The sequence below is a fragment of the Acartia tonsa genome, chromosome 1 (genome assembly GCF_053477335.1).
Source record: "Acartia tonsa isolate MP-2025a chromosome 1, ASM5347733v1, whole genome shotgun sequence".
In the NCBI taxonomy this organism is placed as follows: Eukaryota; Metazoa; Arthropoda; class Copepoda; order Calanoida; family Acartiidae; genus Acartia; species Acartia tonsa.
In genome coordinates, this window is record NC_137260.1 from 47,059,153 (window position 1) to 47,085,154 (window position 26,002).

The window sequence follows — 26,002 nt, forward strand, 5'->3', positions numbered from 1 at the left end:
AAGCACCTATTGACAAGATAGCATTTTGTACCCTTTTCCTTGTCAAGTTTATCTAAGTTGTAAAAAAAAATAAATAGAAGGCTTTACTATTTAAAACCATGGATCTTAAAAGACATGACAATGGTCGAAAAATTGACGTACATCCCCAATGGTGATACACAAAATTACCCCTTCTGTAGATTAAAATTAGTTGTTGAAACGTTTGAACACCAAACTTAATCAACCAATCAAAATTCACTAAAGTCCCTAAAGTTGTTAAGCCAAAGAATAAGAATAGTTATTTCTCGCATCGTATTATAAACAGCTTTCCGCGGATATAGAATGTACAATTATAAGATTAAAACCAGTTTTTTTAGCCCCGAGGTGCCGAAGGCACGGACTAAAAAAAATGGTTTTAATCTTATGAATGTACATTTTTATATTCGTAGAAAGCTTAATAAAATACGATGTTAGACATATTTTTTTCGTATGGATGAAAACTGGTTCCTATTTACCGGATTCGAATGAATACGAGAAAACCTTATTATAAAATTTTGGGTAGTAGTGTAATAAACAGCCCATTGTCCCATCTCTCTCTAATTTAAAACGCATTCTGAAGAATGCAACTATTATAAAATACTTATGAACGCAAAGGACTCTATCAAGACAAAGCATTCATAATTAACTAATTTTATTTTATGATGGATGTAAAAATGCTCTAGGGATAAAATAAAATAAGGAAGCTAAAATGCAATTTATTAAACTCTTAACTAATAAAGCAAATTAGGACATAAAAATATATTACACAATTTTGGTTTAATTAATCTTGGAGGGCAATTATTAGATAACTATACTGTCTGGCTTATTAAGCAAAAATGTCATGAATAGTATGATAGACAATCCAACTAATATAGTAAATTATATACTGGATGCTCTTTTTTAACATCAATAAACCAATAATCTCAATTATCTATATTGAATAGCAGCAGATAAATTAACATTATCCCCTCTCCGTTTCTAATGACGGAAGGACATTTAGAATTATAGAGTAGCTACTAAAAAATGAAGCAATTCTCTCGTAAAATATTTTCTCGTATTCATTCGAATCCGTCGGATAGGAACCGGTTCTCATCCATACGAAAAAACTATGTCTAGCATCGTATTATATCCAGTTTTCTACGAATATAGAAATGTACAATCATAAGATTAAAACTAGTTTTTTTAGCCCGTGCCTTCGGCATCTCGGGGCTAAAAAAACTAGTTTTAATCTTATAATTGTACATTCTATATCCGCGGAAAGCCGTTTATAATACGATACGAGAAATAACTATTTTTTTGAAGTTGTCATTTCACTACCTATATTTGGTAAGGTCGATTTAAATTTTGAATTCAACCAACAAAGGATGCTTAGTTTATGTTAAAACAAAAATGGTCACCAAAGTAATAAAAGTAACTCATTCTTGTGACCACTGAAGCCCATTTGTATAAAAAAACCCGCACATTTTGAATGTAAAAGGCCTCCTTTCTATCTTTGTAATTTACCCAAAAAATTCTTGAAATTCCTGAAATTTTCATTTTATTATGTATATAACTATTAAATAATAAATTGATATCTTATGCTACGGTATTATATCAATATCATGTTTTTTTATATCACATAAAATATAACATTATATAAAATTAATTTCAAAAATCATGTAAATTTACCTCTTAAATATACAGGACACGTTGAGACACAAATCAGATAAAATGTCACTTGTTATAACTCCAACTATTTACTAGTGAAACTAAACTGTAAAGTGTTGTTTTAATTTGCCACTCTATATACGTAACTAAGTGTTTCCTGCCTATATGTTTATATGTACTTGTTGTTAAATCACTTGTATCGTATACAGGCTCTCACACGAACACGCAACACTGTGAGTTGCTGTTACTACTTAGTCTAACACAAGCAGACTATGACTGAGAATATGACTTAGTAGAGTAGAGTTACAGAGTATCATAGAATAACAATGGTCTAATCTCGCGCACACACACACACTCGCACACTACCGCACCGACAAGCAAGCGCACAAACGCACAGACAGACAAACGCACACACACACACACACGTATCCTACCTAACACGTACAATGGATGGTTTCACTTAATTGTGATCACCTGTGCACGCACGCACGCAAACAGATAGATAGATAGATACAAATACTTGCAGAAAGTTTCTCGTGGTATAATGAATATTATTTTACAGAATATAGGAAATCAATATTGCCTAAGTGAATATGTATATGTGGGTATGTTTGTTTCAATAGTTTTGCATAAATACAAGCAATTTTTACTGTTATTGAAAACTCAGCATGAAATTTTTCTTTTTTTTTGTAAATATTTATGTTTCTAACATTACTTAGAAGTCAAAACATACGCTTTTACTGCAGAAAATCATATTGCTTTGAACTTTCAAAGGGGTAGTTTCACGAAATGCATTTGAACCGCATATTTTTTTCTGGTTAAAGGAACCCTGCAAGAAATACCCCGCTTTAACTGCTTAAAGCCTGCCATGAGTAGACCCAAAACCCAAAATTTGAAGCCTCCAGCTTCAATAAAAAAAGAGTTACAGACATTTCAAAATTATTTTTTTTGGTACAATGAAAATTTGAAAGATTTTCATTTCAAGGCATTTCAAGGTAATCTCAATACAATGCAAATTAAACTGAACTTTTTCTAATGATTTTGACTATAAAGAAAAGTGTTTTTATTGTAAAAATGTTATCAGTTACTTGCATCCTAAGTTACAGCAAAAAATAAGCTGATAATTTTTTCCTAGGTAATAATGAAAATTATATTATTAGCAATGAAAAACTGGCTCGATTGAAAGAAATTTGCATAATGTTTCCGATAACATTTAGGTACGATTTAGTAAGCGTTGAAACTCTACAATCGTTACGTCAATTTTAAAAATGTTTTTTTTTATATTTTTTTGTATGATATAATTAGGCTATTTATCCGATTCTTGGAATAATAAAACCTAGAACAACAAAGTACAAATTATTATTTAGGCATCTTGAAAATCAAATGATAAAAATGAAAGTATGTCCTTTTACGTATCCTGTATTTGGTCAATTTTGTATAAAATTTATGTACAAATTGGTTTAGACTTTTGATTTTCTGCGTTGAACTGGCGATAAAAATGAAAATACAAATTCTATAATATACAGAAGCGAGGAAAACATAAAAAAATTCTGCCTTTGTTCTAATGTAGAAAAACTGGCAGACTCATTATAAGGTTATCAAAAGTTATTGTTATTGAAGATAACGATTTATAATTGTGCACTATGATTATGAACAGCGCTACCATTTCCAAAGAGGTAATGGTTATTTGGCTGTTTATTAAACTGGTCTCAAAAGTTCTATAGTAACGTTTTCTTATTGGCATACCACCTTTGATTAAATTTTGATTGGTTGGTTCATTTAGTTGAGTGTCCAAAAGTTTTAACCATTAATTGAAATTGATGCATTAAGGTGTAATTTGATGCATCATTATTGGAGATGTACATCAATTTATTGGCAATTATCTTATCCCTTTAGATCCCTGGCTACCATTTCACATTAGAATGCCATAATCAGGTAAATTTAAACATTTTGTGGACCAAATTACCCCCCCCCCCCCCCCCCAACTCTTTCCTCGAAAATATCGTTGTTTGGTGTTATTAGTTCCCCAAATATAAATTTACACACTTAGAGAGATAGGCAAAACAGTTGCGAATCCTTCAACCTTCCCCCGTTGTTGAAATTCCGCGTTTATCAAGATTTGTACCACACCCCGTTAAAAAACACCTTGTGCGTGCTTGAACATAATTATCATCAACAGAATATTCGTTTAAACATTTATTTTCAAAGCAATTTAAATTATAGGTTCATATTATGATTAAATAAAAACAGTGTATATAATCATCTAAGTGAAACAAAAATGCAAATAGAAATTGACCAAAAGAGAATTTTAACAAGGCTATGGGATTTAAGGTATATTGATAATATTATATATGTATTGAATAGGGATAATTAAATCTTAAAATTAAAAATACATGACACTAATACTTTATATTGGTAACATTTATAAGGTTTGGAATAGGTTAGATATTGGTTGAAGAAAGGAAAAGGAAATTATTGGAGATTTAATATTGAATCTTGAAAAAAGGAGTGTTGACTCTAACATTTGCCTGATCTGGCTTGCCAAATATATCCTCCAGGCTTCTTCTGGGACCAGCAGCACCATTGGTAGAACCTTCAGCTATTAAATCAGCTCCAGATGACCTGCCTCTGCTTGCTTGAGGAACAGCAGGGACAGCCACAAGATTGGGGGCATTGCTTCTAAATCCAGAATTATTTCTATTAGCAAATCTATTACTTTGTGTTCCCGATGATTGTTTGTTTGTTGATGCTGATGCAGCATTGTTTGCAAAAGCTGAGGAAACTGTTCTTGACACAAGAGGAGAAATCTGAGCCAATACCTGAGTGGCAATGTTGTTAGAGTTAAAAGTACGGCGAGGAGGAGGGCTAACAATGGGTTGGAGTCCATTGGGAATGACAACTTGAGTAATTGGAATTTCAGGTTTTGAGGCCAGAGCACCGGAAACAACACCAGGAATCAAAGGCTGCAGCTGTGAGGCAATTGATGAAACTAGAGCATCAGTGTTGGATAGACCTAGCTGTTCTGCTGTTGACTGCACAGAAAATCCACTCAAAGATGATCCTGAGTTAAGGGAGGAGGTGGAAGTTGATGATTGAGATGCTCCTAGAGATGATGATGAGCCAGATTCAAAGCTTGAACCTGTAAATGATCCACTACTTCCTCCTGTGAATATTCCTAAGCTTGAGGCACTGTTGGAGCCACTTGCAGATTCAGTAGATGAGCCAAAAGATGTTTCACTGGAGCCAAGTGAAGATCCACTTTCAGATGATCCAAAGTTTGTTCCACTTAATCCAGCAAATGAAGTTCCTCCAGTTGGCAATCCACTCAAAGATCCAGACTGGGCAGTTAAAGGCCTTGGAGTTACCTCGATAACACCTTTCTTGACTTCTCTTGTTTCCGAGTACCCCATGGGCCCTGCTACATAGTTGACAATGATGAGTGCTCCTGTTGGGTCAATGTACTGGTAGCTGCCAGTCACCTGTTCTCCATCTCTGTTCTCATTCATGGCAATGTAGTTTTGGCCAATAGTGTCAGCAACCTGTTAGCAATAACATAATTTTTTTTATAAATATAATCAATTAAAATTATTTAGATTTAAAACAATTGACAATTTCCAAGCCATGTTAGATGAAAAATTGTAAATTTTCAGTAGTTGTTTTAATTAGGGCACAAATTTCTTATAATAGCAAAGATAAAATAAAAATTAGTAATAAACAAAATAAGTAAAAACGGCAAAACATAAATCCAAGATTATTAAAATATTATACAAAGAGTTAGAATAAGATAAAATAAAATTATTAGGGAATGAATTAAAGAATACTCAATGTTCATTAACAATAGAGCTTTACAGATTAACACACCAAAGGTTTCCACTTACAATTATGAAACTTTACCTTGTAGTTGTAGTTATATTGTGGGTTATCATCAAACATATCTCCAAATGTGCCAGCTCTGATCTGTGCAATCTCATCAGGGGATGCATTACCAAATCCATTGCTGGTGGTCAGCTGTTGTGCTTGGGGCGCACCTAGCACACTCAAGGGAGATAACAAGATAATACAACTCAACAACTGAAAATGTTTTTATATGTATAATATTGATTCCTACAACAGTAAGGTACAATTAAGTATGTGGAGCAACTCTCCAATTGTTACTAGAGAGTCTTATTATATACATACTTAAATTTGGAGTATTGATTATTAGAATGATTAAGAACAATGTAATAAGCAAGGCATTTCTATAATCATAAACATTCTGATTTGTTAATCTTCGCTTTTATGGGTATTGTCACTCTATATGACAAGACGTTTGCAAGTGTTTTGACCAAATAATTCATATTTTCAGGCAAAAATTTTACATGGATTGGGCAGTTTATATTTCTTGGCTGTGTAAATGTGTAAAATGTGTAAAAAGAAAGTGGTGTGATGAAATAATTATGGCCAATTAAAAAAAAACTCGACACACTTGAAATGAAAATCTTACGAAGAAGACATTTCAAATCCTAGATTAATTTCCAATCTTAATTTTAGCAAGATAATATTCATGTTAGATAAAGATTATTTCATCAAATGAAAGTTTATAAATAAATTAAATCTATTTTAAATTATAACAAGTAATCTTGGTCCTATATCAAGCTGATATTATCAAATTGCTTGTTTTGTATATAAAATAAAAATAATGTTTTACCTTCATAGTGTTGCTTGATCAACTAGCTCCCAGAGAATGAACCTTAACAAATCTTTATAGGCAAATTTATACGGCCATGTGTCTTAGATAAAGGAATAGGAAAATCAATTAAAAATTAAGTTTAACATCTTTATTTATACTTTTATAAATACTAGCGGCTACGCCCCCTAGAAGCCTCTAGGGGCACTGCACTGGTAGGAGAAGGAAAAGTCGACCTCATCCTATTTTAAATTTAAGTTTCCAAAGAGTTATAAAAATTATTTTTTTTGGGGAGAGGGGGGTTAAGACACCCTCTCGAAAAATAGTTTAAAACCTTCCCAGGACCTATAAGAAGCTTCTCTGTAAAGGAGAACAATATCGGTTAAGCGGTTAGCAAGATCCTTCGGGACAGACAAAAAACGCTTACTACTTTATATAATAGGACTACTTTGTATTATAGATTACCACTTTAATGGGAAATTAATCATTTAGAGGGACAATAGAAATATGACCATTTTATTGAGAAAAAACGAGAAAAATATGCTTTGCTTTGAAAAAACGTTTGGCTGTCTATATATATCTAGTGATTGCGTCCTTAGCATCTAGGTGCTCTTTATTCTTTGGAGTATAGATAAACAATGAAATGACCTAAAAAACATCCCAAAACCAAAATCCACAAGTAAATTAATAAATAGCACTCCTAAAATGGAGAACTCTTTCTGTTCAGCAGTAATCAAAATCTTAAGCTGTAGAAAAAAAACTTTCTACTTTAAATAATAGGATTATGGGAATTATTTTACTCATTAAAACATTGAAATAATTGCAAGTTTATTTTAATGCACTAAAAGACGAGTACATTATACTTTTGGGGTTTATGTTAAATGTTAGATTGTACAAAAAATAATGTTTAAACTTTTCCACTATAAATCAACACTACCAAATTTTACAGGGACAAATCAACAATTTATCGTTCATTGTCTTATATTTAAGCTCCATGTAAATTTTATTTTTTTTAATCATCTATCTTTTTTTCTCGGGTTACATACTTTTTCTTTTACCCTCAGCCATGAGTAAAGATCCAAATATTTTGCAAGATGAGCAAACTACCACAGATCATCTAAATATAGAATTACATTAAGATTAATATAAAAGCAACGTGTATTATATACAATTAACAAAAAATAAGATTTAATAGACCTTTTAATATGTATGATATTATTAAAACCATAAAAAAAATAATAAGAATGATAAGCAAAGCATGGAGAAATGGTAATTACTTAAGATTTAAACAAAAAAATTTGTTAGCAAATTAATAATATCTAAATTGATTAGATTAAATCATTCAATGTTCAAAAATGCAAATGCAAGTATTATCCGTACTTTAAAAAACAAGAATTATTAAATCCATAGTTTTTTTAAACTCAAATATCATTTTAAACTTTCATTGGACTGTAATTTTATTTTTTTCTCAATACTATTGAGTTTTAATTTTTATACATACTAGCTTATACACCCTTAGAATCTAGGGACTCTGTTTTCAAAGGGGCAGATAGAGGCATGAAAATAGCTCAGAATCTTCCCAAGAGAGAAGATAGGCTAAAACCATCTCGAGACCTATGTGAACATTATCCAAAATAGAGAACCCAAACAGTTAATTCGTTATTGGGTTCTTGGAATTTATAAAAAAAAAATACTTTATATAATTGGATTTTAATATCCATATTTATTTACTTGCACGTAGCATGTAATGCATTTAAAAACTTTCTACTTTTTTGTAATGGATGTGTAAATCATAACCCGTTGCTCTAATTGTATTGTAAAGACGTACTGACAATCTTATAATACTTGTAAAGTAGATTAGCTTTTCCCAACTGGCCTAATCTTTGTGTGGATAGACAGTAAGGTATAATTTGTTACTCTCACATTCCAGTAGTTGTCCACATTAGTAGGTAGGGTTACAAAATTACAATAGTTGTCCACATTAGTAGGTAGGGTTACAAAATTACAGTAGTTGTCCACATTAGTAGGTAGGGTTACAAAATTACAGTAGTTGTCCACATTAATAGGTAGGGTTACAAAATTCCAGTAGTTATTTACATCAGTAGGTAGGGTTATCAAATCTTATACATATTTCTTTTGGCCTCTTATTTTCATCCAATCAACTCTTGTTTTTTGCAAGGCTGTATTTATTTATATTGTTGCTTTTGTATCAACACTTTCGCGACCAAGAATGGCCCAAATAAGCCACATATATAACATAATTTTTTCTTCTTCTCAAAACACAGAAACCATTAATCCGGGACAAAAAAAGGGCTTGGACATTGCGATTAAAGGGTTGGGTAACGGTTTTTCTTTTAGTTATTAAAAAGTGTAATCATATTTGCATTGTTTTTAATGCAATTTATATAAAATTGTACTGACTATTCTCAACAACTTTTTTTCAACCACAGCCAGCCAGTGGCCAAATTAATAAAATCTATATTTTAATTTGTTTCTCTTTATGAAGTTTTGCCTGAATATTTCAAACAATACTATAAGATTTAGTCGTTAAATATCGTCTTCTAAAGATATTTTCCCAGTGAGAGGGAGGGGGACAATGGGCTGTTTATAACACTAGTCCCCAAAGTTTTGCAATAACGTTTTATTAACTTTTGGGACTTGGGTTGAATTATAAAGTTGAGTGTTCAAACGTTTTAATCAATAAATTCAATTTACAGAAGAGGAAATTTTGTGTATCATCATTTGGGATGTACATCAATTTATCGGCCATTGTCCTATCCCTTTAGATCCTTGTGTTTTTCCTAATTTTTATAGAGAAATATTAAGTATAAGTTTTATAAATCAGACAATGCAGATCTAATGTAATTCTCAACTGTGTTGCAACATGTAGCGCAACCGATAGTTGACTGGTAGCTGTTGGGTTGAAATCCTTGCCTAACACAACGTCATAAACAAAGACGTTAAAAGATTTTCTGCTGTCATGTCATTAAGTTGTTGGAATTGGTAAAAGGCCTTGGCCCTAAAAAGGCACAACTTAAACACAGTATAGACTTTCAGACAAAAATTATGCAATCAAAAGGGTTGGTTGTCTGTAGGACATTTGTCCGCAAAATCATGCACTTTGTACTTTCCAAGTTTGGGTATCCCATTTTCTAGTGAGAAGGGGGGGGGGGAAGGTCTGAAGGATTGTTTACGAAAAATGTAAAAAAGGTTAGTTATAAACAACTTAAAGTTATTTGGTTCACCTCTAGGGATTAAAAATGCATAAATGGAAAAAAATAATATATTTTTCTAAATGTCATAATAACAGGAAAATGATATATTTTCTGGAAGATATAATGATATAATTGAGCAATATAAAACAGATATGTACAAACTTAACAGTAATAACAATAATTAATAATCCAATTATAGTAAAGTTTTTAGAAATACATTTATAGTTGGAAAACTTTGACTTTCTTCACCAGTTACTAATCTCATTAACCCCTGTTTATATATTAAATGCCTTTGAAAAATTAACAGTTATTTTTCAGAGATATAGAGATGGGAAAATGGGTTAGTTTGACCGCATGTACTTTCTATTCTCCAAATTATTTCCGCTATATGATGAGCCTTACTGAAAATTCATGTATCGTATTATAGATAATATTCCAATTAAATAAAAAAACAAAAAGGATAGAACTATTTCCTGCAATTTTTCTTTGATAATACGCGTTAAACAGTCTTTAATAAGATGCAAAAATCACTGTTAAAAGGAAATAAGAAAATTATAATCATCCCTCTTTTTGAGGAAAAAAATTCGCCTCAATTTTGTATATGCAATTCAGCATTGGCACTTTGCAAATTTCTTATCCTTTTTGTTTCCTTTGTATGCTGAAAAAGTTTAGATTTTGCTTAACAGTGACATAAAGGCAGAATGCACATTGCACTCAGGGATAGAGGGATGGGCCGATGTTAACATAACTTTGAAAATCATCAAAATGTTTCTTAAATCATATAGATTGTTCTACTTAATTTTTTATGGATCAGAGATATCGTTTTCACGTCACCTTAGGCCTAATAATTGACTTTAGAAAATTAATTAATTTCCATTTTACCTATTGCCTGCTTATCTGAATGCATATAATCATGACTTAGCTCCTTAGAAAACAAAGCAAATTTATATTAGAAATCTAAAACAACTAAAGATCACATTTGTTTCTTTCAATTTTAATTATTCGTCGTGGATAAAATTACTTACAGTTTAAAATAAAAGACTGAAAGAATTAATTTCTTCAAATTATACAGCATGACCCTCGAAAAAGTATTTTTAAGCATCTGCAGCCCATATTTCTCAATGAATTATCAAAAAATGTATATGTCCTTGTTCTCTGTAGATTTCCACATAAGTAAATATAAAAATATTTTTTTTACATCAATTAACAGCTGAGATTTTTAGAGCCAAAGTTTTGAAAAAGTGGCTGAGGAAAAAGTAACTTTTCAAGAAAAATGTTTTTTTAAAGTGAAATGACGTGTTTTCCTCATAATTTCAATACTCTTTATAAAACTTATATAAATATGTTTCCAAGAAATTTATTTTATGCTGAAAGCACTTTTTTCACTTGCTCTAAAAGGCATTTTTAGATTAGTGTAAATTGCAAAAACACCCTTACAGAGAGAAATCCTATAAAAAATAGTAGCAAATTGAAAGTTTACATAAACAGAAATCAAACACTTTTTATTTTATCAAAATAAGTTAAAAAACAAAAAAGTTACAGCTACAAACTTTTATTAAACATTTAACAATTTAAATGATTTTTATGTGTGTTTAAGTAATTTGTATGAGTGGGCGGGAATTTAGGCACTAATCTTTCCGGTCGTAAGCATTAATTGGGGAGGGGTTTATTTAAGGTCATATTAATAAGTGGGAGATATTATAAGATTTGAGGGAAAATGGTTATATAAGCAAAATGCATTCAGTAAAATTTGAAAAGTAGATTTTTATATGTAAAAGTAACGTTTTTTAATGCAATAAAAAATGTATGAATTGTAAACTTGCTCTTCTTTCTTATTTGTTTTTTAACTGGTTGATAAAAAGTAATATACTAATAAAAAACTATGAAATATTTAGCAATATCAAGTTTCTCAAGCACTTTTTCCAAACTTTGGCTTTAAAAATCTCGGCTGTTAATTGATGTAAAAAAAATATTTTGATATCCTTTGATGTAGAAAGTTATAGAGAACAAGTACATATGAATCTTTTAATATTTTATTGAGAAATATAGGCTGCAGATGCTTAAAAATACTTTTTCGAGGGTCATGCTGTATAAAATGATAATTTTCAATTACAAATTGGTTGTTTAACTTATTTAGATAATATAAATATAAAAGATATGAGTATTTAAAGTTCGACCAAACAGTTGAATTATCACAATATTATAATATCTTAAGATATGCATTTGGAATAACAGAATAATAACACAATTCACAATTCAAACTTAATATTATAGGATAGGTTAGATAAGTTTTTCATGAAGCTTTTTATAGTGCCTATAAAAAATGACGTCATACTAGCCTATCATTGGTCAATTTAAATGTATACTGGCCTGTCATTGGTAATTTAGTCTGTGTATTAGCCCATCATAGGTCATTTTTAATGTATGGAGTCATTTTTATAGGCACTTAAAAGAGCTACGTTTTTCATTATTCGACAGTTCTGATTAACGTTACTGAAAACAAAACTTTCCTAATGACTTAGAACTTTAATGACTATTAGCAGTTTAACGACAAGATGTTACTTATAGTTGAAGGTTCTAAAAAAAGTAAAAACTGTACAATGAGCTCCTGGCTAGAGAAATCATGAGTACAAGTTGACTTTTTCGCGCATTTATGTGCGCTGCGAAACAATTAGGCATTGCATTTCCAGATTATTACAGAACTTCTAATGCCAGTGTAGAAATACCATTTAAGTTTAGCTGATAGCTGTTTGTAAAATTCTTAGTATTTAGGATAGGTTCGATTCCAGCTATATTGTGAACTGTACCAGATTAGTATAAAAGGTTTGGTTTTTACTGAACTTGTGACTAGGTTAATATCATCTTGACTAGTTTTATGGACATAAAGCATAAAAGTTGAGTATGATAATGTTTCTAGCATATGCTTTACACTGATAATTTAGACCATGTTCCATTTAAACATTTAATGGCCCTTGTTAATACAAACAGTGAAAGATATACAGTAATTTTAATCAAATCCTAATTTTAAGTGAATATTTACAGAAAAAAAACCTTTAGAACCCAAATTCCCACAAACAATACATGATTACAGTCAAATAAGATTACTAAATGCTTGTTCTTTTCCCGAACTATCTTTCTTTATGCTTAAAATGTATTCTTAGATAATAAAATATTCTAATTACAGTTTTGCAATTCATTAAAAAACTCTTATGCCCAAATTCAATGAACAACAAAGTTAAATATTTGTGTAATATAGTAGTTGGAATTAACATGTTTAAAAGCTGATATACGATCGAATAAAATGTACAGTTACTTAATACTTGTAATGAAATACAATATAATAAATATGTTTTAAATTGATATGTTCAAAGAAATCAAAAATTTCATTTTGGCACTTTAAAATCGGTGTTCATATAATAAACAACATCTTTTTATGACAGCAAATAAATATAAATAAATTGGCCGTTTTTTTAAATTCTCTTTTTACCAACAAATCAGTCGATAATTCCTTCCCAAATCATTATAAAAAGTGTTACTAATCTTTAGAATAATGTTTACTGATATGAACATCAATTGCTTGAAATAATCTAGACGGAAGGATTTTCATTAGTACTAGTGAAAGCCAAGGTATGGTTGGTCCAGTCAGCCAGACGGATAGTCGCCTCGCACGATATTGTCAACTTTCCCTGAAAATACATGAAAGGTCTGTAGAGTTACTTCGCTCTTAATTAGGAAGTTTATAAATATAATATCTTAAATGTATAGGAATAGTGTTTTTCTTCTTTTATTTCAAAAAGAAGGACGGTAAATTGGACTGTAAACTAGACTGGTACTCATAGTTTTATAATCACTCTCTCTCTCTCTCATTGGATGGCTTCTAAACTTTGTGTACTCATGAAAAAAAGTTGTTTGTTCAAAAGCGTCAATATTTTCAACCAATAATTTTTATCTACATAAAATATCCATTTTGTTTATATTCAATTGGGGTGTAAATTAATTCATCTGAAGACAACCAATCCTTTGATTACACGACCTTTTTAAGAAATCCTAACTTTGCAAGCAATTTGACATGCCCTTGAATAAAAGTGCAAATATCTTAAATCAAGAGTTATAAAAAGTATACTTTACAATATCTATGGGTGACCTACACTTATACAAAAATAGAATAACTGTACAAACCTTTGTATCAAAGTGTTGTTCACTTAGAGTAAGGAATAGAGAAGATGACGAAGTATAAAGTCCAGGCTTACGAGATGCAACCACTAAAAACAAAAACAAAATATTAATGTAAATGAAAAATAGTAAAGAAATATTTAAGATTAATTCCAAAACAAATATTATTTATCAGTTTGTTTGACCGTATAATATGTTAAGCTTCGCTATGGATGTCGTCATCCTTGTTCTTTAAAATCATGTAGATAACGAGGGGATAGTAGAACGACTAAACTAAATTAATAACTGACACAACCGCTAGAAAGTATTATAGAACTGCTTTTCTCTAAAAAGTTTTAGTCATGTGATTACAACTGCAATGGATATACAGGATGCAAAGAAAAGCAATGGTTACATGGATAGGTAACCAGGGAGAAAGGATAGAATTGAGCCCAAATAAACTTCTGTTAATCAACTAAATGGGATAACTAAGCTAACTTTTCTTTCAATGCCTAATAGATATTGAATATACGTGGATATTATGACAGGGTTATTAAGATGAAGCTTAATTATTGGTCAGTTTGTTCATTCAGTATAATTGAAGGTGATGGGATTATTTTAGCCCGCTGCCAGTTTTACTTTATTAGATAACATAAAAATCTGGTATAACATTTAAGTAGTAATATATCCATTGTGTAAGTGCTATAATGACTATAACATCCCTGTGAAATTTAAAATCATACCTGGATGCTCCACAACATTGGTGGAATTAGCAGGCTTATTATTGATGAACCAGTTTATATCCGCAGCAGGCTTAGAATTAAAGGAGCTGCAGTTAAGGTGAACAGTTTCGCCGGGTGAATAATCCTCTTTACCTCCTACAATGGGAAAACAATATAAAAAACGGCGGGTATATCAAAAATAGGATTAGGTATGAAAAAAAACTTTATTTATTAATTTATTCTAAAAACTTAAAAAGGCATGTAGCGGATTTCGCCTACAAATGGGATTGGTTATGTTTTTTTGGTAATTTATTTTATTTCTCCTGGGAGGGTGGTGGTACTCTCCCCCAGAATAGTTATAAATTTTCCAAGGGCTTTTGGGAATTTACCCTGTAAAGAAATATCGGTTCAGTGGTTAGCGAGATCTTTTGGTACAGACAGGCAGATATCCTATTATTATAAAGATAAAGGGGTATGGTAAGGTATGTGCGCGAAAAAACTTGATAAAATGTAAATGAGAACATGCAAAGAATAAGAATAGAACTATTAGGAGTTAATAATTAATTATATTAATACATCTCCTAAGTAATTCAAGCACTTATAGAGATACTATGAATTTTAAAAGATGCTGGTCAAAATACTAAATATACGCAAGTTGTTTTTTTAAAGTCATATAATCTTTATATAATCATTAGATATTTTCATGAAAATACACTTTTTCGAATTTTAGTCTTCTGCTAACCTAAAAAGTTACTTTAGGAGCCTAGAAATACATGTACAAAATTTCAGCTCTCTATCTCTACTGGCGACCTAGCGCCAGGCATGTAAAATATCAACAGATAACGGTAGCACGGCGGTTTTAACAATATCTCAGCAATGTGCAGGTTTTAAGCTCTTCTGCATATTTCAATTTTAACACATAAGGACAAAAGTATATTATCCCAAAAATCTTTTGTCAAAGTCTACTCTACACCTAGCGCCAGTCAGTTTTCTAAAATCATGCATTTTATACCTGTGAAAATAGAAATCGCCAGCGCTAGGTGTAGAGTAGACTTTGACAAAAGATTTTTGGGATATTATATCTTTGGCCTTATGTGTTTAAATTGAAATATGCAGAACACCTAAATTCATCTTCCAAGCCATTCTCTTAGCATTTTAATTTTTTTTATGAAATAACGGGATTTCAAAACTGCCCTTTGAAAAGGCCTAAAAAATCTTATTTTTTGTCACTTTTTTCACTGCTTATAGTTACAACTTATTAAGATATTATGCTCCGTTAAAAAAATCGGCGCCTCCAACACCAAAACCGGCAAAAACTGGCAGTTAAACTTCTGTGCCCCTACTTGCCCCCCTCTTCGGTTAACAGTAGTTATCTCAAGAAGTAAAAGAGATATCACACAGAAAGAAAACTTTTTGAATAAAAGTGAACTAAGTAACTATTACAGATTTCATTTTGGGACTTTCCTTCTAGGGGCTTGTGGAGCAAAAGACCCCCCCAAAACACTAAGAATATGAGTTCTGAGCTTATTTTTAAAGATATCAACCTGATTTTTTTTTGAAAACTTTGTTAACATAATGGAACTCAGTAACATTTATAGATTTCATTTTGGGACTTTCCTTCTAGGGGCAAAAGACCCCCAAAAACTAAAAATATGAGTTCTGGACTTATTTTTAAAGATATCAACCTAATTTTTTTGAAAAAACTTTTTTCACATAACCAAACTCAGCAACCTATACAGATTTTGAGACTTTTCTTCCAGGAGTTAGTGGAACAAAAGACCCCCCAAAACACAAAAAAATATGAGTTCTGAGCTTATTTTTAAAGATATCAACCTGATTTTTTAAAGAAAACTTTTTAAATAAAACTGAACTCAGTAATGTTTACACATTTAATTTTGGGACTTTGCTTTGAGGGGCTTGTGAAACAAAAGACCCCCAAAAACACAAAAAATATGAGTTCTGAGCTGATATTTAAAGATATCAACCTGATTTTTTAAAGAAAACTTTTTTAACATAACCAAACTCATTAATGTTTACAGATTTCATTTTATGACTTCCCTTCTAGGGGCTAGTTGGGCAAAAGACCCCCAAAAACTAAAAATATGAGTTCTGGACTTTTCTTTCAAAATACCAACCTAATTTTTTTGAGAAAACTTTTTTCACATAACCGAACTCAGTAAGCTTTACAGATTTCTTTTTGGGATTTTCCTTCTAGGGGCTAGTGGAGCTAAAGACCCCCCAACACAAAAAAATATGAGTTCTGAGCTTTTTTTTAAAGATATCAACCTGATTATTTTAAAGAAAACTTTTTTTAACATAACCAAACTCAGTAATGTTCACAGATCGTTGTGGAGCAAAAGACCCCCCCATATTTTAGTGTTTTAGAGGGTCTTTTGCTCCACAAGCACCTAGAGGGAAAGTCCCAAAAATTAAATATGTAATGGGTACTTAGTACATTAATGTTCAAAAGTTTTTATAAAAAATCAGCTCAATATCTCTAAAAATAAGCCCAGAACTCATATTTTTAATGTTTTGGGGGTCTTTTGTCCCACCTGCCCCTAGAAGGAATAAAAGTGTTGGGGGGGGGGGGTCTTTGGCTCCACAAGCCCCCAGAAGGAAAGTCCCAAAATTAAATTTGTAATGGTTACTGAGTTCAGTTATGTTCAAAAAGTTTTCATTAAAAAATCAGCTCAATATCTCTAAAAATAAGATCAGAACTTATATTTTTATTGTTTTGGGGGTCTTTTGTCCCACTAGCTCCTGGAAGGAAAGTCCCAAAATGAAATCTGTAAATGTTACTGAGGTTGGTTATGTTAAAAAAGTTTTCAATAAAAAAATCAGGTTGATATCTTTAAAAATAAGCTCAGAACTCAAATTTTTTTGTGTTTTGGGGTCTTTTGCTCCACTAGCAACTAGAAGGAAAGTCCCAAAATGAAATCTGTATAGGTTGCTGAGTTTAGTTATGTGAAAAAAGTTTTCTCAAAAAAATTAGGTTGATATCTTTAAAAATAAGTCCAGAACTCATATTTTAGTTTTTGGGGGTCTTTTGCCAAACAAGCCCCTAGAAGGAAAGTCCCAAAATGAAATCTGTAAATGTTACTGAGTTCCATTATGTTAACAAAGTTTTCAAAAAAAAATCAGGTTGATATCTTTAAAAATAAGCTCAGAACACATATTCTTAGTGTTTTGGGGGGGTCTTTTGCTCCACAAGCCCCTAGAAGGAAAGTCCCAAAATGAAATCTGTAATAGTTACTTAGTTCACTTTTATTTAAAAAGTTTTCTTTCTGTGTGATATCTCTTTTACTTCTTGAGATAACTACTGTTGGCCGAAGAGGGGGGCATGTAGGGGCACAGAAGTTTAACTGCCAGTTTTTGCCGGTTTTGGTGCTGGAGGCGCCGATTTTTTTTAACTGAGCATAATATCTTAATAAGTTGTAACTAAAAGCAGTGAAAAAAGTGACAAAAAAAGATATTTTTTAGGCTTTTTCAAAGGGCAGTTTTGAAATCCCGTTATTTCATAAAAAAAAATTAAAATGCTTAGAGAATGGCTTGGAAGATGAATTTAGGTGTTCTGCATATTTCAATTTAAACACATAAGGCCAAAGATATAATATCCCAAAAATCTTTTGTCAAAGTCTACTCTACACCTAGCGCTGGCGATTTCTATTTTTACAGGTATAAAATGCATGATTTTAGAAAACTGACTGGCGCTAGGTGTAGAGTAGACTTTGACAAAAGATTTTTGGGATAATATACCTTTGTCCTTATGTGTTAAAATTGAAATATGCAGATAAGCTTAAAACCTGCACATTGCTGAGATATTGTTAAAACCGCCGTGCTACCGTTATCTGTTGATATTTTACATGCCTGGCGCTAGGTCGCCAGTAGAGATAGAGAGCTGAAATTTTGTACATGTATTTCTAGGCTCCTAAAGTAACTTTTTAGGTTAGCAGAAGACTAAAATTCGAAAAAGTGTATTTTCATGAAAATATCTAATAATCATACTTTCATAAAGTGTCCAGTTAAGTTGAATACTTTAAACAATGGGGATGTAAAATTTGTGTAAAAATATATAAAATTGTTTTGGTTGGTGGTGTATGCCTAAACTGTAAAGTTGTGTGTTAGTACGTCAACGTCGGAAAAACGAATGGACCGATGATAATTTTGTACTTTTAGTGGAAAAGGAAGGTTAGACAAATAAGTATTTATTTATAGGACAAATAAAAAATTTACCCCACCAAAAAATATTATTTTAAAAACAATATTAAGATTTTTCATTGTTCGATTTTGTTGAAAAAGTACAGTAAAGTTGAAAATTAAAAACTTATGTGACAACATCTAAAAATGGTTTTAGCGCATTTTTCTTATGCTCAAAATTGGATTTTCAGTAGTCGACTTTGGGGGGCCAGTACTTTCTCCCTGATTGAGATATGGCCTTCAAACTTTGACCTATTCTAGTACATGTCCCCAATAGTATCTGTATAAATTTATAGCTCTATATCTCAACTTTGAAGCGTTTTGCAGCAATTCTTGCAAAAGGTAGAATATTTGAACATAAGAAAAATGCGCTAAAACCATTTTTAGATGTTGACACCTAAGTTTTTAATTTTCAACTTTACTGTACTTTTTTAACAAAAACTGTAATTTTTTTTCGTTGTTTCATAATTTCCCTTAAAAAACGAAGAAAATAAGCCATTAATCATTAAATTCTGATAACTAAAAGTGGGGTAAAATTGCTTTCAAAAAAGTGCTCATAAAAAAAACACACTGTATTACACACTATGGTTATGCTTACTATCCTAAATGAAGAAAATTTTGATTTCAAAAAAGTAAATCATAAATATTATATGATCTAATAGCAGCTGTACCCGTACCAGGGGTTTTTATTTTAGAAGGGTAGGGAGGGGCACAAAAATAGCCTAAAAACCATCCTCAAACTCAAATAAAAAAAATTAAATAGCTTAAATCCACCCCAGGAACTATGAGTATCGGTTTAGTGTCCAATGAGACCTTAAAGGACAAACAAAGAACCTTAATACTTTATAAAATAGGATTAGGTGAGCCCATTTTTACAAACTGTTATTCAAATCTTTGAATAATTAAAAGCTTTTGCAATGTATTGTAGGGTTGGGCCGGATATCCGGTGTGGCCGGATACCGGATATTGAAACTATCCGGCCGGATATCCGGCCACACCGGATATCCGGATACCGGATATTGAAACTATCCGGCCGGATATCCGGCCACACCGGATATCCGGCCCAACCCTATTACATTGTTTGTATACCTTTGATTATTGGAGGTGAAGATGGTAGAACAAGAACAATCAAATCACCAAACCCAGATTTTGTTGAAAATTTGGGTGCCTCTGAACTTACTTCACATCTATACCTCCCTGTATGAAGAAATAGATACAGATACAGTAACAACACGCATAGGGAAATTAAAATAAAACAGATCAAACAAAAATACAAATTAGAATTGATTCAATCCTTTTTTTAAAGTAACAGGATGTCTATTTGTCTATGTGTCTGTTCCGAAAGTTCTCACTGACTGATGGGTTTCATTTGCACTGAAGATTTTTTGGGTTCTAGGATATTTTTATCTTAATGGGATGGGTTGATTGAAAGAACCTCCACCCTCAAAAAAAAATCATTACTACAAAAAAATTCTCAACCCAAAATGACTTAGACAGACAGAGGACAATACATATAATAGAGTGATTTCGGCTAAGCTTTTTTATTTTTAGTAACAAAGCTACTTTGTATATAACTGTGTCTCTCTGTTCGTTTTCCAGTTCGTCAGTCTGTAACGCTACGTAGCGCTGCTATTCAAGATATTCGACTGAATTGTTTTAAGAAGTTGTCCAGTATCAATGAGCATGCAGTATATTATATATTTGGTTCATCAGTATGGCAGTCACGCTATAAAATGTTAAAAAAATTGCATATTACCCACATGTGAAAGGTTTCGTGATATTTGATGTCTAGTGACAACTGAACTTCTGCTCCTTAAATCACTTTGACCGTATTTCCTTCAATGATTTGTTGTTTTTTGCTAATTATGAATGTTGTAACCCTCGTTATTATAAGAAAATAAAATATTAATAGAAACTAATTGCTGTATTATTACCTGTTGATTTCAAAGTAAGGTTTGCCAAAGTAACAGTACTGATATTGCTTGCTGACTAAAATTAAGTTTTCGTTATTCTTTCATAAAAGTAGCATGATGTCTGTAGGTATTCTCATATTTATTGGGAAGGCCATTTTTTTGTTTTAAATTGACTTTCTGACTTCTTGATGCTCAAAGCAATGACAACCTACCGACAAAAAAAAACACTTGAATACGAATAAAATATTATATAAAATTTCCTGTATCATACTTCAAATTTAGTGTGAATACATTTTTGAAATAAAGAATAATGCAACCTGTTCATCTCTACCCCATTCCTAACATTTGACATAAACTTATACAAAGACCAGGATTTATAGGGGATAAGACAATTGATGTTAATAATGATGTACACCCCCGATTGCAATAAACAAATAAACCCTTCTGTTGATTACATTTATTTGTTAAAAAGTTAAGACACTGCTGATTTGAACAACCCAACGAATAAGAACACATTTTTACATTACTTTTCAACCATTAAAATATTTATCTGTCAATTATCCACTACCCTACCTCCCTGACAAAGACAAAGTAGATTTTGATAAATTCTGGAATTCGATGCATAGGCAAATAGACAAAATAAAATAACATGAAAATCAAGTTAAGTTTGTCAAGGCTTGCAACTAAACAAATTCTAACACATTTATAAGAAGCTAAATTAAGAGGGAATTCCAATAAAAAAAAGATAAAATAATGATGACAACATCCATAAAGCGAAGCTCTGCAATTAAAGGACAAACGAACATAAACACTTGTAGAGTGTCAGAACTGAATAAGTAGATTATTATTGCATAAGTATAAACAAAAGTGTAACTATAAAGTTACTACGCTTTCTAAATAGTACCTAACTACTACAGGAATTACCATGCAAAGTTTGAAATCGATATAATAATTCTAACATGTCTAAATTAACGAAAAGAGCTACTAACGGACGGACCGACCCTCATTATAAAAAAGCTTCGCTTTTTAAAAAAGGTAAAAAGTCAAAGCAGTCAAAAAAAAGAGCAACCCATGAGCCAAGAATGTGTAATAACAAAACATGTACATTACGAAACATCTTAATAAGAAACAAGCCTCGATTTTCACAGCAGCGGAATAAAATCATATTTTGTTGAAAAACAGGTTAAATAATAATAAACCCACGACCGTGGCTTAGGATGTAACGCATCTGCTAGTCGTCCAGGAGGTGATAGTTTCGAATCTCGGCTTAACACTGCGTCACAACTAAACACGTAATAAGTGGTTCCTGTTACTGTTATTTCAGGTGAGCGGCATTAATAATTAGAGTAGGGGAAAAGACTTGACCCAAAACATGCACAGTTGATACCTCCAGGCAAAGGTCGTTTTTATCAAAGAGTTGCTAGTCTGTTGTTTGTTACTTCAACTAATATCCTTGGGGGTTAGATTATCGCACCCCATGATGCTCTACATTCTCTAGATGATCACTTAAAATCGAAAGAAAATAACGCCCTTACGAGGTAAGTAAAGAATATTAGATAAAATATGCAGGTTCCTAGATTCCTGGATAGGAATGACAGGATCTAAACTAATCCTTTCTTATCATCATATTTAAAGTCAGCTAGTCCCTGCCTTGTCAATTCTAAATATTTTAGGATTCAATACACATTACACGTATGCCACACATAAAATATAAATTTTAACCTCCATATTGTAGTTGCTGTATAAAGAAATACATTTCATAAAATGGATCATTTTAAGAGACTAGTGGCTGTATCCCTATCATCGAAAAGCTTTTAATTGTAAGTAAGAATAGGGCAGACAAATTAATTAAAATCTAGAAATAAAATAGACTAAAACCCTCCTCATCAACTAAGTTTAGTTTATGCATTTCATGCATCAGAAAAAAATCTCACTTATAGTTATAATAGGATTGATACGCAAAACTAGTCTTTGATTTCAGCTTTCAAATTTGAGTAATTTTGTGTTAGTTTTATGCGGAAATTGTAAACTTCCAAATATTTTAATTTTTTAAACTTTAGTTTTATATATGACAATATACATACTATTTTAACATATCAGGTAGGAATTACATAACCTTAGATTTTTATGATAATCTCTTTCAAATCTTTATTGAGTATTCTTTATATTTTGAGAAAGAACAGAATATTAATGAAAAACTTTTTATCCCATTTTAGTATTATAGTTCTTGAATTTCAAATAGTAAAGCATTTCGAAAAATAAGGAAATATTTAACCTATTGATATTAAGGCACAGACGGACACTTTCGTTGTAGATTGTGACTGCCCATTGGTAATAATAATAATCACTGAAAAGTTATACCTTATCTATATGAACTCCGGGTCTGGGATAAACAGTCAAAGGTTTTCTTCGTGATGGCAGATAGCGATAGATTTCTCTGAAATTAAAATTGGATTTAGGAATTTGCTGCATTTGAATTCATCTAAAATTCAGAATCTTGTAGTGTGAAATTGTAAATAGTATATGTTAAATGAAGATATTTTTTTCTTTGAGAAGACATACTTCGGCCGATAAACAGACGCTAGTAATTACCATGCACATTTAGGACTTCAAGACAAAGGTCATGCAATCAAAGGGTTGGTTGTGTGTAGGATGTTAACCCTGGTTGTTAGAGTTTTGCATCCCATTACATGATGCTCTGGACACTTTAGATAATCACTTAAAATCGAAAAATCACGCCCTAACGAGCTCAAATCATTACTTGAAATAAAATATTTTTTTTCTAAATGAACAACTCATAACTTTTTATAGTTAATATTCAAAGGGGATATCTGTAAGTTTTTTATAGTTAATATTCAAAGGGGGTATCTGTAAGTTTTTTGAAATTAAAAATCCCTACAAAAAAACTTTTTTCAAAAAATTTGAAGGGTCAGATTTGCGTAACATTTGGTTAAAACTCAGCCCACTCATGGTCACCTCCTAACAATTAAACACAGGTAAACTAAAACTTTCAGCTAGGTAGACATCAAGATGATATATTAAAGCCTCCAAGAACACAATTTGCGTGCTTGACATTTATTTTACCTGCCGCCCTTGTACCACTTAACAGAATATATTTGTTCATCAATAGCTTCAAAGTCACACAGCAGTACAGCGTTTCCACCTTTACAAGAATAAGCAATGTACCTTCATTGGTTGGCGACAGAGACAAAATTGGTGCTTATACTATTTGCAGTTTTTAAGAAAGAATAGTGATTACGGGTGCTTTTTCTTGTGTAGTCTGCATGAATAACCCCCCCCCCCCTTATTTTCAAGTTTTATAAAATATGTCAAAGGTTTGGGAAACGTAGGAAAATATTATTTCAGGCCTATTTCAAGCCTAGGCCTAAAAAACCAGTTATGGGATGGTTAGTTCGATATCAACGATAATAAAATAGAACTTTTTTATAAACAAATATATTAATGGCTTTTGTTAAAATCACGCTATGATGTTTTTTTGTCTCCCAAATTTTTTTATCTTTTACTCTAGAAATTTGAATTTTTCAAAAAGCTATCATTGGGTTTGCCTCAGACAGATTTTAGGATGTTTTTATTAAAGAGTAAAAATTTTATTTGAAAATATTATTTTATCATTACTTATTAAAATTCTAAATAAATAAATAAATTTTGTACAAGTAAATAAGCACTTGGGTAACATTCTATCAATTCTTCTTGTTCCATGTTAATAGACTAATGTTTTTTGTACTATTTAGCATATAATAGTACGTTGAGGTGTTTCAATCAATTCCATATAAATTTAAAATACAACATTTCATTTATAAACTACCAAATGAATAATTCGTAGCTACCCACTTTCCAAAAAGTAATCCCTCTATTTTTTATTTTTATATATGGTATTTTTTTAATGTAAAACTCTAGGCAGATTTAATAACTAAGCTGATGTGATCGAACACTCATTTTGCTTATTTCTTATTTTCATTTAGAAGCAGACAAGGTAAATTTTATTCTTTAATTTCATATGCCCCGTTTTTATATCGGCATCCGCCAATTTTCTATTGGTAGATACAAAACAATAAATAAAATAAATATTCGATTCAAATAAAGAAGATGTTAGTCACCTGCAATATTTAGCGTAGGCACCTCAACAGATTTAAGGACCAAGGACCCAATAATGGGACAGACCAAAGAGGCCACCAGGACCAACACAACAGGACACACACCCTTCCTCATACTCAGACACAGAATGGCACAACAATGAAAGCCTTCAAAATCACAATTTGATTTAACAATTTCGAGGATTTTTTCTTGAAAAAAAGTTTGCAAAATTTTGCCCTTCCTTTATAACTCCATGTTAAGGTCAACTAAAATATTGAGGCTTCACGGAGGCTGCATTGTCCCCCCACCCCCTTCCTTTCCCCCCAAGCCCATATTCCATTAGAAATATCCCTCTCTTTGGGATAAAATTTAGTTCCCCATTGGTATTCCCATTTCTGTAAATAATTCCTTTTGTAAGCCGGCATATATATATCTGGCATCAATTGCACTCTCTCTTGTTACCATCCATGCCTAAAGATAGGCCAATCTTCACCCATTCTTTCCCTCTCTAACTCCCTAAAGCCCACTCTATTTCACTTTAGATTGGGCCTGTTCCAACATACTCATTTTTGGAGCGAAGCTTCTCATAAATTTTAATGCACCATGTACTTAAATGGATGTATAAAATAGAGGAAATTATTACGGTGTAAAAGCGTTTATAATGTTAAATCATTAAGATATAGAATTTCATTTAAATATCTTATTTTATTTGAAATAGATATATCAGTTTTCGAATAAGGAAAAGGGATAATTTTTTGTCAAAAATGTAACTGTGAGTTATTAGTTATTTCTCGCATCGTATTATAAACGGCTTTCCGCGGATATAGAATGTACAATTATGAGATTAAAACTAGTTTTTTTAGCCCCGAGGTGACGAAGTCACCGGCTAAAAAACTAGTTTTAATCTTATGATTGTACATTTCTATGTTCGTAGAAAGCTGGATATAAAACGATGCTAGACATAGTTTTTTCGTATGGATGAGAACCGGTTCCTATCCTCCGGATTCGAATGAATACGAGAAAATCAATTATCATATATTAAAACATAAAATCGGACATAATAAACTAATTGTGAACAACTTGAATCTCTTTTCGTGGTTGACCCAAAGGAAACTTCCCTCGTTTAAAATAGCACAAAACCTACCCAAGATCAGGAATTGTGAAGAAATTTTTCGAGCCGTTCACAATATTTTACTGGACACACAAACATAAATCTTGCTGCCTTAGTATAGAAGTTTAATTTTTTTCAATTGCTAGACACACAAAAGTTTATCACGCAACCTACCCAAAACCAACATTTATCAATAATTGAGTTCATTTTATTTCAATATTTCATTCAGATTTTTATCGTACTCTGCATTGTTTCTAAATATTATA

The 26,002-nt window shown here is 31.4% G+C and overlaps 3 protein-coding genes across 5 annotated transcripts in view; all 3 read right to left on the bottom strand.

The window, feature by feature from the left end:
* The window catches only part of LOC145322123 (prolyl endopeptidase FAP-like), a 46,310-nt gene extending 44,354 nt beyond the window's left edge, over window positions 1–1,956 (bottom strand). For all 3 annotated transcript variants that reach the window (XM_080163923.1, XM_080163915.1, XM_080163931.1), the window contains exon 1: window positions 1,687–1,956. The gene's annotated coding sequence lies outside the window, so the exon portion shown is untranslated. The remainder of the gene's footprint in view (window positions 1–1,686) is intronic.
* A 1,892-nt stretch (window positions 1,957–3,848) lies between these two features.
* Window positions 3,849–6,420, bottom strand: LOC145322142 (uncharacterized). Its single transcript, XM_080163942.1, has 3 exons — window positions 6,353–6,420; window positions 5,560–5,736; window positions 3,849–5,204 (listed from the first exon to the last, which is right to left on the bottom strand). The coding sequence occupies exons 1-3, from the start codon at window positions 6,356–6,358 to the stop codon at window positions 4,149–4,151; spliced, it is 1,239 nt and encodes a 412-aa protein (XP_080020068.1). The 5' UTR covers window positions 6,359–6,420; the 3' UTR covers window positions 3,849–4,148.
* A 5,213-nt stretch (window positions 6,421–11,633) lies between these two features.
* Window positions 11,634–24,893, bottom strand: LOC145322146 (cell adhesion molecule 3-like). The gene is made up of 8 exons (XM_080163958.1): window positions 24,649–24,893; window positions 23,615–23,693; window positions 22,892–22,967; window positions 20,552–20,606; window positions 19,707–19,814; window positions 14,442–14,576; window positions 13,726–13,808; window positions 11,634–13,232 (listed from the first exon to the last, which is right to left on the bottom strand). The coding sequence occupies exons 1-8, from the start codon at window positions 24,758–24,760 to the stop codon at window positions 13,134–13,136; spliced, it is 747 nt and encodes a 248-aa protein (XP_080020084.1). The 5' UTR covers window positions 24,761–24,893; the 3' UTR covers window positions 11,634–13,133.
* Between the last annotated feature and the right edge of the window lie 1,109 nt (window positions 24,894–26,002).

Coding starts and splice junctions, on each gene's coding strand:
- LOC145322142 (XM_080163942.1), bottom strand. Junction 5,205..5,559: donor AATATAACTACAACTACAAG/GTAAAGTTTCAT, acceptor TATTGCTAACAG/GTTGCTGACACTATTGGCCA.
- LOC145322146 (XM_080163958.1), bottom strand. CDS start 24,760: ATGAGGAAGGGTGTGTGTCCTGTTGTGTTGGTCCTGGTGGCCTCTTTG. Junction 20,607..22,891: donor CCGGAGTTCATATAGATAAG/GTATAACTTTTC, acceptor ACTTAATTTTAG/TCAGCAAGCAATATCAGTAC. Junction 14,577..19,706: donor TTCACCTCCAATAATCAAAG/GTATACAAACAA, acceptor TTCCCATTGTAG/GAGGTAAAGAGGATTATTCA.